Source organism: Dryobates pubescens, chromosome 8 (genome assembly GCF_014839835.1).
Source record: "Dryobates pubescens isolate bDryPub1 chromosome 8, bDryPub1.pri, whole genome shotgun sequence".
Lineage (NCBI taxonomy): Eukaryota > Metazoa > Chordata > Aves > Piciformes > Picidae > Dryobates > Dryobates pubescens.
Window position 1 is genome coordinate 120,625 of NC_071619.1, and position 12,048 is coordinate 132,672.

General features: G+C 41.2%; 1 protein-coding gene across 1 annotated transcript in view; it reads left to right on the forward strand.

The window, feature by feature from the left end:
* The window catches only part of CFAP46 (cilia and flagella associated protein 46), a 58,491-nt gene that overhangs the window by 43,571 nt on the left and 2,872 nt on the right, over window positions 1-12,048 (forward strand). The window contains 13 exon segments of the mRNA XM_054163540.1: window positions 513-657; window positions 659-703; window positions 1,364-1,498; window positions 2,489-2,554; window positions 3,466-3,633; window positions 4,594-4,691; window positions 5,682-5,826; window positions 8,272-8,437; window positions 9,446-9,522; window positions 10,115-10,150; window positions 10,249-10,345; window positions 11,050-11,152; window positions 11,568-11,680. Of these exon segments, the coding sequence (XP_054019515.1) occupies window positions 513-657; window positions 659-703; window positions 1,364-1,498; window positions 2,489-2,554; window positions 3,466-3,633; window positions 4,594-4,691; window positions 5,682-5,826; window positions 8,272-8,437; window positions 9,446-9,522; window positions 10,115-10,150; window positions 10,249-10,345; window positions 11,050-11,152; window positions 11,568-11,680 (1,394 nt within the window).

Consider the following 12,048-nt stretch of genomic DNA (forward strand, 5'->3'; position numbering starts at 1 on the left):
AAGAACGTAAGAGTTGCCCCACTGGAGCAAGCAGTAGTTCTTGCCCATTGTTCTATCTCTGACAACCACAATGGGCAAGGCAGTTGCAGGAAAGCACAGTATCCCCACTGCTCTCAGCAGCACCCTCCCCTCAGTACTGGTTGCTGTTTGCTCATGGGTATTACAGTGTGCTTTGTGAATGAATTTGTGCATCTATTAATGACACCTGGGTTGCAGTTGAAGGCACAATCACATCTTACAAACCTGAGAGACTGAAAACAACAGACAGACTGAACTGAAGCTAAAATTTAAAGTTGCATTCTACCAGTCTACCAATGAAATTCATGTAGAATATCTTTCTTTTCATTCTTACACCAAAGCATGCAGCCAGAGTGTTCCAGTAACTGTCCCTTTCCTAAAGGCATAGCCTAAAACCATCACAGTATGTAAATATATGTTTACTCTTTTTAAGTATCTTTTCTCTAGGTGTGGGTATAGATGAGCAAATAAACACAGTCCTGTGTTTTCTCTAGGCCTGGGAGCATATGGAGCACACTGTGGGTCATTATTGCACTGGCTCAGTTAGCAAGCATACAGCATTTTTGTAGAGGCTGCCCTGACATCAAATCCAAATGCCTGTACCTCACTGGAAAAACTCTCCATTTGCTTGCCATTGATTGTAGATCCTGTACATTCAGAGCTTTACTGGGAGCCAGATGTTATGGTTTGTATTCTTTTCTGCATTTAAATTCATTCTTCTGTGTAAAGTTGATAGACCAACAGGTGTTTTTTTTCTGTAGACACCTGTCGAGGCTTTACATACTGCACACAAGCCGTAATAAACGTACTCTGAACCAAGCAATTTCAAACCACTTCCACCCACCTGCCATCCTCAGGTAGATAATTGTTTTATTCATTCCTGAGATATGCTAGTTACAGTATTTTCAAAAGAGAGAGAAAAACATAGATCCTTGAATGCCTTAAGGGGTAGGTTGGTCTTTGAATCCATGCAAACAAGAAGTAATAGTCTGTAGATTAAAAGCCCCAGATCCCTAAGTTCCCTTTGTCTTGTAGGAAGAACACCATGTAAGAAGAGGAAAGCTGATTGACTCATTTTAAATTCAGTGATAAATTAAATGTTCAGAAGATATTAGCTGAAGACAAGTACCAGGAAAAAAATCTGAGAGTCATATGGCTGTCATAACATACTGAGAAATATTGATGCCTGGTAGTATTAAACCTCTTGCCATCAAGGCATCCATACAGTGAGATCATTTCTTTTATGATGAGTTTCCATGTTCACCTAGGCCTCCGTGAAGGGAAATTAAGCCAGGCCTACTTAATGGAATGATTAATTATTCTTTTTTCATACTGTGCTGAGTAGGAAGAAGCTAAATCAGACATTTCCAAATCTTTCTTGATGGCATCAGAATGTGGTGAACAGGGAGCGACAGACAGCAATTTGCCAACTGAGCAGCATCAGTATGATAAGTGTAGGAGGAAAATACTGGAGTTAAAGGTATGTTGTGCTTGCATTGGAATGTGGATGCTTCCTTTATATGGAGTAACATTCACCCCTGCCTTATCAGTTCTGTTTGCACTGATGATGGAAATGCTTCTAATGTAAATTTGATCTTACAAATGAAAATTTCTGAACCACCCAAAAACCCAGCTGTCCATCACTACTCTCCATCCTGCCTCAAGACATGCTGTGGGAGCTCCTGAGGGAGCTTTCCCACTTGATGCCAGAAAGATGTCATTTCCCCTTTTGTGGTTTCCACTGATCCAGCATGGAGCAGCCAGGAGGGGATGAGCAGGCAGCTTTCTCTCTGCTTCACAGGTGCACCTTTCTGAAGGAGTATCTTACAGAATAGGAGCACAGAAAGAGAGAACTTCTGTCAGATTTGTACAATGCTTACCAAATTTAAGTTGTATTGTACGATGAGCTGATTTTTTGTTGATTACTACAGTTAAAAGCACACCAGGAAACTGGGACTGTAGAGCTTGTGTTACTAGTGTAATCAATATATGCTTGAGAGAAGAGATCTGTGGGTTAATTTGTATAAGTATAGTTAACTGTCAATGGAAACAACTGTTCTGAGAACTGACAGGAAGTTCCTTCATTCTGAACAGCTCATGTTGCCTCTTTCTGCTAGGTACATGTTTTGTATTAAAGAAGTGTCTTGTAAAGACTTTTAATTTATTGTTGTGTAATAGATGGTGGTGTCTGCTAAACAATCTGAATTTGCATATTTTCTTCATACATTAAAAAGGAGCAAAAGCATTGAAAGTGGTAATGCAACACTTAATACACTAGTGACCTGTATGTGTAGACAACTCTTTAATGTTAATACGTGTTTTAATATAAGCCCCCTTAATTTTTGTCATCTAGAAGGAACATGGACTGTCTCAGAAGTACCTTTCTCAGTCCAGTGAAGCTTTGCTGCAGTCTGTTGTGTGTTTGCATTCAGTCATAATGTTACTGATGTTCTGGCTCCTGCTAGCTTAGAAAATGGTTGAATGCTTTCAACAATTTGATCCAGTTGCAACTAGCCAGTTTTTGGCCCTTCACCAGGTAATACAGCTAATGTGTTGTTCTTCTTTGCAGTGTAAAGAGGGTGATTTAAGTTACTGAAGCAAAATGGGTCCCTGACCATGCAGAGCACAGGGCATGGCTACATGTAAGAGCTGGCAAGTGGTGAAGGTGACCAGATCTGTGGCAGTTCAGAATGCTTGGTCAGTCCTTACTGCTGCACTCCTGCACACAGCAAATTGTTTATGGTTGGCTGTCCTACTTGTTAGTGAACAAGCTGAGTAGAATGCAAAGCCAGGCACCAAAACCACGAGTCATGAATTTTACTGGGCCAAAAGTTAGACTAATCGGTCACTATACTGCCCAGAAGAGCTTGTATTTAAAAAGCCGAACCCAAATGGTGTAACATGTCACTGCATGCCAACGTTCAGCCTTCCTTTGGCCTTTTTGAGTAGGTCAACCTGAACTGCATTTGTTTAATGCCACAGCTGCACTGCAAGCAAAGACCAGCCAACTTCAGCTCTCAGTTCATCAGCTCTTAGCAAGCATCAAGTTCCAAGGACAGGATTGGTATGTTTGCTGAAAGGAAAGGGTATAGTCTTACCCTTTATGTTGCTCTTTGTAGGAAGCCCATTAAAATGTAGAAGCACAGAAATAGAGAAGATGCTTAAGTGCCAAACACAGCATTCACCTCCCCATGCAGAACTGTAGTGACTAAATGCCAAAGCACAGATGATAAATGCAAACACAAAACTCAGTTCTAGCTGTTTGTGGTTGCCAGGCTGTTTACATTGGATTTGGAACACAAACAGAAGGCAGGCTTTTGCTAATCCATCTCCCCTGTCAAGCAAGAGAATGTTCTTCTTTATCACATATATGTTACAACAAACACAGAGTATGTGTGCACTTTTATTGTTATGAGGATGGAAAACAAACATGCAAAAATTTTGCAGAGCTGTTCAGCATCTCTGACGATGAAGAGTATCCTTCTAGCAGCTACATCTAACACAGCAGCTCTCAGCTGGCAGACATTACTGCATCTTCAGAATCATTTACAACAACACAGAAACACAAGTGATCTTCTGAAAAAGGTGGAACGGCAACTGGCTGCTACTTCAATGGTAACTTCTTGTCTTAAAAGCCATCAAACATTTTGTTATCAGCGTGCGAGTCACAGGCTGCTTGGCGATGAACAGAAGTTAGCTTTTAGTGCTATGGTGTGTGCTGTCCCCTGCTACCTGTGTGGCATGAGCTGTGTGAGTCAAGTCAGAAGTGAGATTTTTAGGATGCAGTTTGGTATTGCTGGAGGTCCACACGTAAAGCATGAAGAATGCCATGTGAGCCTCACCCACTCCAGCTGAAGGTGCCATTGTAACAGAGACTGTCACCACCTGGGCACCATCCAGCCCATCCTGTTTGAGATGCTCTGGTCCCCATGTGAGTGTTACCCTGTTGAAAGAGCCTGATAATGTTTGTTCTATTTTTCTCCTGAACAAACACTCTGCCTAGGAGTCTAGGTATCAGTTAAAGTGGGATATTGCAAACTGGATGTTTAAATAAACCAACCAGTAAAATGTAATTCATGTAATTGGTAGTTCTGGAAGCAAATCATGGATTGACTTTTCTGGGAGACAAATGAAGCAAATACCATTTTGTATAGTTCCTTTTGGTGGGGGAGGGGTCTGTCCTAAAATTGTGAAGAACGTGTTAAAATGAATTTTTCTGTTCCCTTCCTTTGCTAATGTTTTGCTAGGATTTGATAGCATTTTAACATCACAGGTAGTGTGTTGGCTAAAACTGTCATGTTGACAGTGGAATATGTTACAGTTCTTACAGAACGGGTGAGGTTAGAAAAGAGCTCTGAAGGGCATTCTTGTCCAACGGTCCTGCTCAGGCAGAGCCACCTAGACCAAGTTTAGACAGAGCCTCCTGTCCCCAGCACATCTGCTGAGTCTTTGTTTTAGCTATTTTATATATTAGCACCTTCTTTCTACAATTATTATCAAATTTCTGATGAAAGAACTTAGATGGGTGTTTATAAAATCTATTAATAATAATGCTACTTTTGAATTGCTGCACAGGCATGGAAAAACCTCTGTATCTCTGTTGAACATTTTAACATCATGGATGAATTGCCTTCTAATTTCTGTGTAATGATTCTCCAGCATTCAGAAGACAGGTATAAAATATCCTCATGTTGGTTTAGCGTTGCTTGTTACTAGTGTCATCTTTTTTACCTGCAATAATCACTGTTTTTAGTTGTTGGTGTTTATTGCCTTTCACTCCTAATTTTGCTGGATGTAAATTTTAGGGTAGTGCTCAAGTGTGACTAAATTCATACATATTGTTTTGGTTTTTATATGAATAAACTGCCTGCAGCTCAAAGCTGTATGTTTTTTTAGTACTAGTGATTTCCTGAATTACTTCTTAAATCTCCAGAGGTCACTGCAAAGTTTCAGGTATTCTAAATTCTCATAGTAGCTTCCAGCTCTGATTGCTTATGCTCTTGAAGATGTTGAAGGGTGTTGTGTGTGGACGGATTTAGCTTTCTAAAGCCACAAATGATGCCATTCCTGCAGCCTAATCTGCATCATGAACGGAGCTACAGCAACTGAGTACCTTACTTTCCTTAACCTCTCATTTGCTCCAGTTAGATCTTTCAGGTTTTGCACCCTAAGGTGGGGGTAAATATTGCATCTTTGACAGTATTTGGAAGCACATTAGAGGGTGTAACTTTGCTTTGTATAAGCAGAGCTGAACAGTCCAGTGATCTACTCAGCGGGTTTTCTGCTTTCCATAGATCAAACCTGTACAGGTCATTGATTCAGAAGCCAAAAGTAAATACTGCAGAGCAAAGGGAAGAGCCATGCAGTCGAGGGGTAAGTTGTCTCTTCTGTTTTACGAGAGAAAAGTCTTTGCACTGATGCTGTGAGAAGGCTTCTGACACTCACTCTGGGAGTCAGTAACATCTCAAAATCATTTTTTAAAAAATAATTGTCACTCTTACTAATAGCAGAGGAAATCAGTACCTAAAATAACTGTATTCATGATGAGAGACAGTGTCTGCAGTCACAGTTACAGAATCATCGTTTATAATTTTGGAGACCAGAGTGTTAGAGGTCATGTAGAGAGCTCTTCACTGTACATTTCTGTGTATATGTTGTGCTAGGTGTATTCATGAACAGTTCTTCTCAAAGAATACCTTTGCTTTAGATACTGATGGCTCTGTACAGTACAAATATGATGTCTCCAAAAGGCCATTAGATGCTGTTCCCCTCCTTTTCATAGTGCAAGCAAAAGTTTCCCGGTGTCCTGTGAGTCGTGGAACCATTCTCTGTTTTGTGGAAAAAACGCATCTTTACAAGCCAGCAGAAGATGGGAGAGTCATCTTAAACAGGCTGCCGTTCAAAACTTAAGAAGGGTGTGTCTCCAAAACAGAGGAGGTAAACATCTTTGATGCCTATGTTTAAAATCATGTGAAGAACATGGTACAGAATCACCATAAACACTCTTGATGCAGAATTTCCCCTTTATTCCTAGCATATCATCCCTACTCTCCACAGCTAAGTGCTTTGCACTCTGCTTCACAATGTAATCTTACAGTGCTATCCTGTTACCCCTGTGATCATGTTTTCATGTCACTCAGTAGCTTTGCAAGGTTCAGTGGTTCATCAGAATTGAAAATGGATGCAGTTGAGATCAACTGACTTGAAAGTGTGCTGTTCCCTCCAGTACTGCATTTGCAAAGATGCATTGCCTCCCACGTCCCATGGAAGCCCCAGCTGCCCCAAGGGAAAGAACAGGATCGTAGACCTCAGCTCTCTAATCAAACTACTTAGCTGGGGATTTATAATGCAGAAAAGTTTCTCTTTCTAGGGCACACAAACCTGTGGCACTATAGCTGTTTATTTATTTGGACCCAGGTGATCCAAGTCTGTTAGTCACAACATTTTGCTTCAAGGACAGAACTATTTGGAAATCCAAGCCTGTGGCTACGAAAGCTCTAAAATGCTAGATGATGAAGGCTCAGTTCTGTAAGGACATTGATTTTCACAGTGAACTGGAGTTGTGTAGCACAAAGGCATGCTGGGAAAAGCCTGCAAATTCCACATCAGCTCTTAGGCTGCAAGGGACGGAAAATTTTCTGCACGTGAAATGTGCAGTTCTATGTCCTATCATTCTGATTTACTCTTAATTTTGGCTCCCACTACGGAAAAAAATTAAGACTTTTTCAGTATCAAACATAGTATAACAAAATAGGTGTTGACCTGTTCCCATCCAGTAATACAAGGCAAAAATAACAGATCATAGTGAATTTTTGTGTTCCAGTTTTCATTGTGTGGTGACACCAATTACTGCAGGTTGCTGAAGTGTTGTCACTTCTGGTGTCTCAAATAATTTAGTTAGCCTCTGATTTGACTTCATACATGACTCATCCTTGTTAAATGGCATTGTGTGAGCGTTCCGTTTCTTGCTGCACTCTGTGTGACAGATTCCCCGAGTGAAAACAGGTGGTAATGGGCATGATGTGACATCAGAGTTCTCTGAGATACTTAGAAATGATGGAAGGCTATCTGAAACCTGTGCTCTTCCAGTGTGATCTGTCTGGTGTCAGGTAAGACATTTAGACTTGTTTTGCCCTCCTTTGTGAAAACAGAGCAGTGACTCAAGTCCTACCAATACAGGAGTGGTTTAGCAACAATAGACCCCGCTGAACAAACTTTTACATCTGAAAGACAGTGTATGCAGGCTATGCAAGAGACAGAGGACTGAACCATACAAGAGGCTAATGACCATTTCTACTGAGCACTGTTCTCCTGCTCAAGTTGCACAGATGGAGTTAAGGGTGAAACATTCAAATGTCACTTCTTAAGGATGGGATTTTCCAAAGGACAGGGACCTCCAAAGGGAGTGCATCCTTTGTGCAGAAAGTTCATGGAGAGTGAAGCCTCTTTGTGTTTCCTGTGAAACTGTTTGCTTACATAGCAAGTATTAGTGCTGGTAATACTTCCCCTGTCATTCCTCTTCCCAGAGCACAGAGCACATCAGTTTCAGCAGCTGACTCAGGAGCAACAAAAGTGAAAAATAAGGACAGCAAACACACTAGAAAGCAGGGTATGTGCTCTCTTGAGACCTCTGTCTGTGTGTGAGCTATAGCAAAATCCTGTCACTTCAGTTGCCTTTTTTTTTTTTTCAAAGCCAAGGAGAAGAAAAAGGCTTTAGTAAGGGTTTTATCTGTTTATTTTCTATATCAATGCAAGTATTTTAGTTTACTTCTGAAGAGAAGTGTAAAGCTACACAGATTACAGACAACTAAAAAAAAAAAGGCTTTATTACAAGCCAGTCTTTTCAGGAGAAGGGCCAAATAAAGAACTTTCTTAGGTATATTGAGCTCCTTTTCTTATGTGTTTCCTGCTTTTTGCTTTTATGGACTCTCACAGGTGGTTGCCTTTTAATGCAGCCTAATTCTGGAGTATGTCTCATATATACATTCAAATCCCTGGCTTGCTTTGGGATGAGTTTCTTGCATTGTTACTAATGTGCTTACTAATGGGTATTTTTCCTTCTGAAGACTCAGTGCATGTGCATAGACGCTTGGACAACATCTTAGGAGTAACAGTATCAAAGGAAGTATTTTAGCGTAATGCACTTCATCCACAGTGAATGGACTTCAGGCATCATACTGTAGAGGAAATTGAGGTTTTTACAGCTAACTGCAATTATTTCTATACATACATGTCCTGTCACATTCTTCATGTACACCTCTGGACCTGGAACCGTGTGTGGTGTTACTAGGAGATCCACTTTTTATGGAATTGCCTTTGGAAGCCCTGAGCATCTTTAAAGGGAACGGAATAAGCTGTGTATGCAGAGACTTTTTTTCTCTCCAGATTCTCTACAATCGAATACACCTGGCTGAGTCAGGTACCATCAGACAAACATTCTCTGCATTAGCCACAGCAGGGCAGCCAACAAGATGCTGTCAATTTAAATAATAGCAGTGGCCACACGCAAGAGGCTTCCAGTATGGAATTAACAGTACGGGAGACTTTCAGTAAAGTGCAGGCTGATTATAGCTGCAGCGCTAAGCTAATTCAAAATAACCTCCACCACATTCAAGAATTATGTGCAACTCAGTGCAGTCTGAGTGGCTTGCAAAGTCTCAGTTTACAAATATGCACTTAAACTCTTCAAAGCTGCTTCCAGCTGCACTGTTAATTTTTTTAAACACAAGTGTAAGAACTTTGCTCCAAATATCAAATGTAAAAAACTTTAACTCATTGAGGTAATTCCTCTCCATAGAGCTAAGATAGCATGAAAGTCTCAGGTTAGTCCAGCAATTCTTGTGCTATGCATGAGCCAAAGCAGATCCCACAGGCTTTATGGCCCTGCTTCATTACTGTGGACACTTGCACCCTGTATAAACTCTTCAGTGAAGCGTTACGTGAGGCAGTTGAATGCTTGGTAAGCTGGAGTACTGGAGTGCTTGCAGCACACCCCAGAGAGAACTGTCTGAGATCTCCTTCGGGTGATGGTCACATGGACAGGAATGGAAGACAGTTTCCTGTGCTCTTTTAAAATCCCTTCAATGAATAAAACCTCAGTTCAAATATGACCCTGTTATGACCTCTGTGTGTCACACCAGAGCTTTAGTAATTACTGTTCAACTCTGTCCAAAATCTGTAACACAATGCAGCATTTGCATGTCTTAAGGGACCACATCTCTTGCTGTTTTCCATTTGCAAGCCATTGCTTTTTAGCAAGAGGGTTTAGGGAGTGTCCTTGCCTTGCTGTGATGTGAAATCCGTTTTTATTTTTCTAGTCCACTTCATTGTTGTTATTGCATCCTAACAACTATGAGAAGTCCTTCAAGAAAGTTGTATTGTTAAAGACTGCCTCTATCTTTAAAAAAATCTCTTTTCAATTCCACAGAGACTGAAGTTAAAACAGATGCTGAAATATCTAAAAAAACCCAACCAAAAGCTCATCAGAAAATGAATGTCAAAAAGGTGAACTTTCCAGTTTTTAAAAATAAACTCAGTAGTCTTTTTGTGTAAAAAATGTTAAAAAACTCCAAGTGGATGCAGAGAAGCTCGAAGTGCAGCTAGAGCTGGGGAGTAAAATGAATATCACCCATGTGCATAAGAATTTTGCCATGATGACAGAATGGTTGTTTCTTGGAAAACTCCTGGTGTTTGTATATATGGCCATGGTAACAGCCCTCCAAGGAATGCTTCACTCCCCTCAGAGTGCAGTTCTGTTTTCTGTAGGGTGTGCACAGTTTGGTGGATGCTGGGGTGTGTGTGGATGTATTTGTGCACACGTATGTTTATGCATTTCAGGTAATGCTTATGCTTTCCATTTCCACTGGTAATTACTATGCTGCTTTCAATGCCTTCAGAACATGATTGTGTTAGCTGCTGTCTGACTGAGAACTCTGCATGTGTATTTTTTGATCTAGGCACCAGTTAATTGTGATTTGCCCTCCAATTGCTTGTCTGTTGATAGTCATCATTTTAAATGTATCCTTTCACAAACTATTAGCTCATGGTTTCAGTCCAGTTTTCTTTTTGTCATTGTTCACACTTAACTGTTTGTCAGATATTGTGGACCTCTACAATGAAGGACAAGATGCAGGTAATGTGTTAAATATTTTCTCCACAAACTATCCATGGAATTCAGAAATTCTTGTAACAGGAAGTGAAGTGTTGACAAAATGCCTAGCCTTTCATCAGCACAGTGCCACCTACCACCTAGCGAGTGGTGCACCAGTGAGCCAGTATATCCTGGCTCAGGAAAGGAATTTGATTGTCCTGGGATTTCTTTGTATCAGTAAATACAGACCTGGCATTCCCAAGAAAATATTGTAATCCAGTTGAAAACCATTTACTGTATTAGGAGAGCAGAGCATAGAGCATTTTCAGGTGGAAGGGACCTTCAGCAGTCACCTAGCCTAACTGCCTGACCACATTAGGGCTGACCAAAAGCTAAAGTGTGTTGTTAACACTTGAACACTGAGAGGCCTGGGCATTCAGTACCTCTCCAGGAAGCATGCTGCAGGATTTGACCACCTTCTCATTAAAGACATGCTTCCAGATGTCCACTTGGAGCCTGCCCTGATGCAGCTTTGAGGCATTCCCAGGCATCCTGTCCCTGGCTCCCAGGGAGAAGAGTTCAGCACCTCCCTCTCCATGGTCCCTCCTTGGGAAGCTGCAGAGAGCCTTGAGCTCACCCTTCAGCCTCCTTCTCTCTAAACAAGACAAACCCATAGACCTCAGCTGTGCCTCACAGGCCTTCCATTTCTGTCACCAGCTTCGTTGCCCTCCTCTGGATGTACTAATTCAGTTTGGTGCAAACAGAAAATGTTACAATTGCTACAGTTTAAAGGCAGACTTAGCTTTCAAAACATAGCTTTCAAAACAATGACTCAGGCACCCCTAAATATTACATTGCCGTCTAAAAATGATTGGAATAAAGGCTGCCCAGCATCCTCTGTAGCATGCTAAAATCATAATGATGAAATTCTGTTGTTGCAGAAGCTTTAAGCCCTTCCCAGAAAATGAAGGAAATCCTAGAAAAACACCAGGCCCTATTTACACTGCAGTGGGAAGGAGTTACTGGCAGCACCCGTGTTCCAAGGTTTGTGATACTCTGCTTCCAGGCTTTAGCCGTGGTTCTTTCTCAAAACTGAGCCTATCCCAGAGGTTTTTCTGAGCTGGGAAGCACACAGCTAAATATTGTGTTCCAAATGCATGTTTATCTGAAAATGCACTGTGCTTCTTGTTTCCTATCAGATGCTGCTAAACATCTGTGTATGTATCTACACATCTCTGTGTTTGTATATCTACACCTTTCTATTAAAATAATGGTTATTAGTAGTCCCTAGAAGCTCTCATACTTCCCATAAAACTCTACAGTCTTCTTTCTGTGCTTTGCATGCTGACTTTCCTTACAGATACTCGAGGAGCAGGTAACAGTGGGGTGTTTGCTGTGGATAACTGCTGAGAAGTACCATTGTAAAATCCTGACTTCTCACCTTTCCTCTTCCTTTCAGCCAAGCTGAATGGGAGCAGCTGCTGACAAACTGCAGTGGATTTCTATTCTACGGAATGGAGAGATTCCTGTGTCATGTTTTACTCAACAGACTGGTTGCTATGAACATCCCAAGTGAGATAAGCAAACTGAAAAATACCTTTGCTGATTACACTCACTTTTGTTCCCAGTTGTGTGTATTTCCTGCTGTGATGTGATCACAGCATTGATGTTGGCTGTTAAAGGCCTATTATTTTGTTACATACTTTTCCTCACAAATAAGTTTAATCTCTCCCCACTTCCAGATGTGGGGTTTAAGCTTCAAAAATGGAGTGATCCTCCAGTAGTCTTCCTGGGAACTCCTCTCACTGTGGAATTCAGTGTTTGTTAACCAAGTGCAGCCATGCCTCCACCTTACAAGAGTGTGTCCCTGCAGCATTGAGCCACAGAGGTGGCTAACCTGTAGTGAGATGGTGTGTGGCCTTCACTGCTGCTTATCCTGA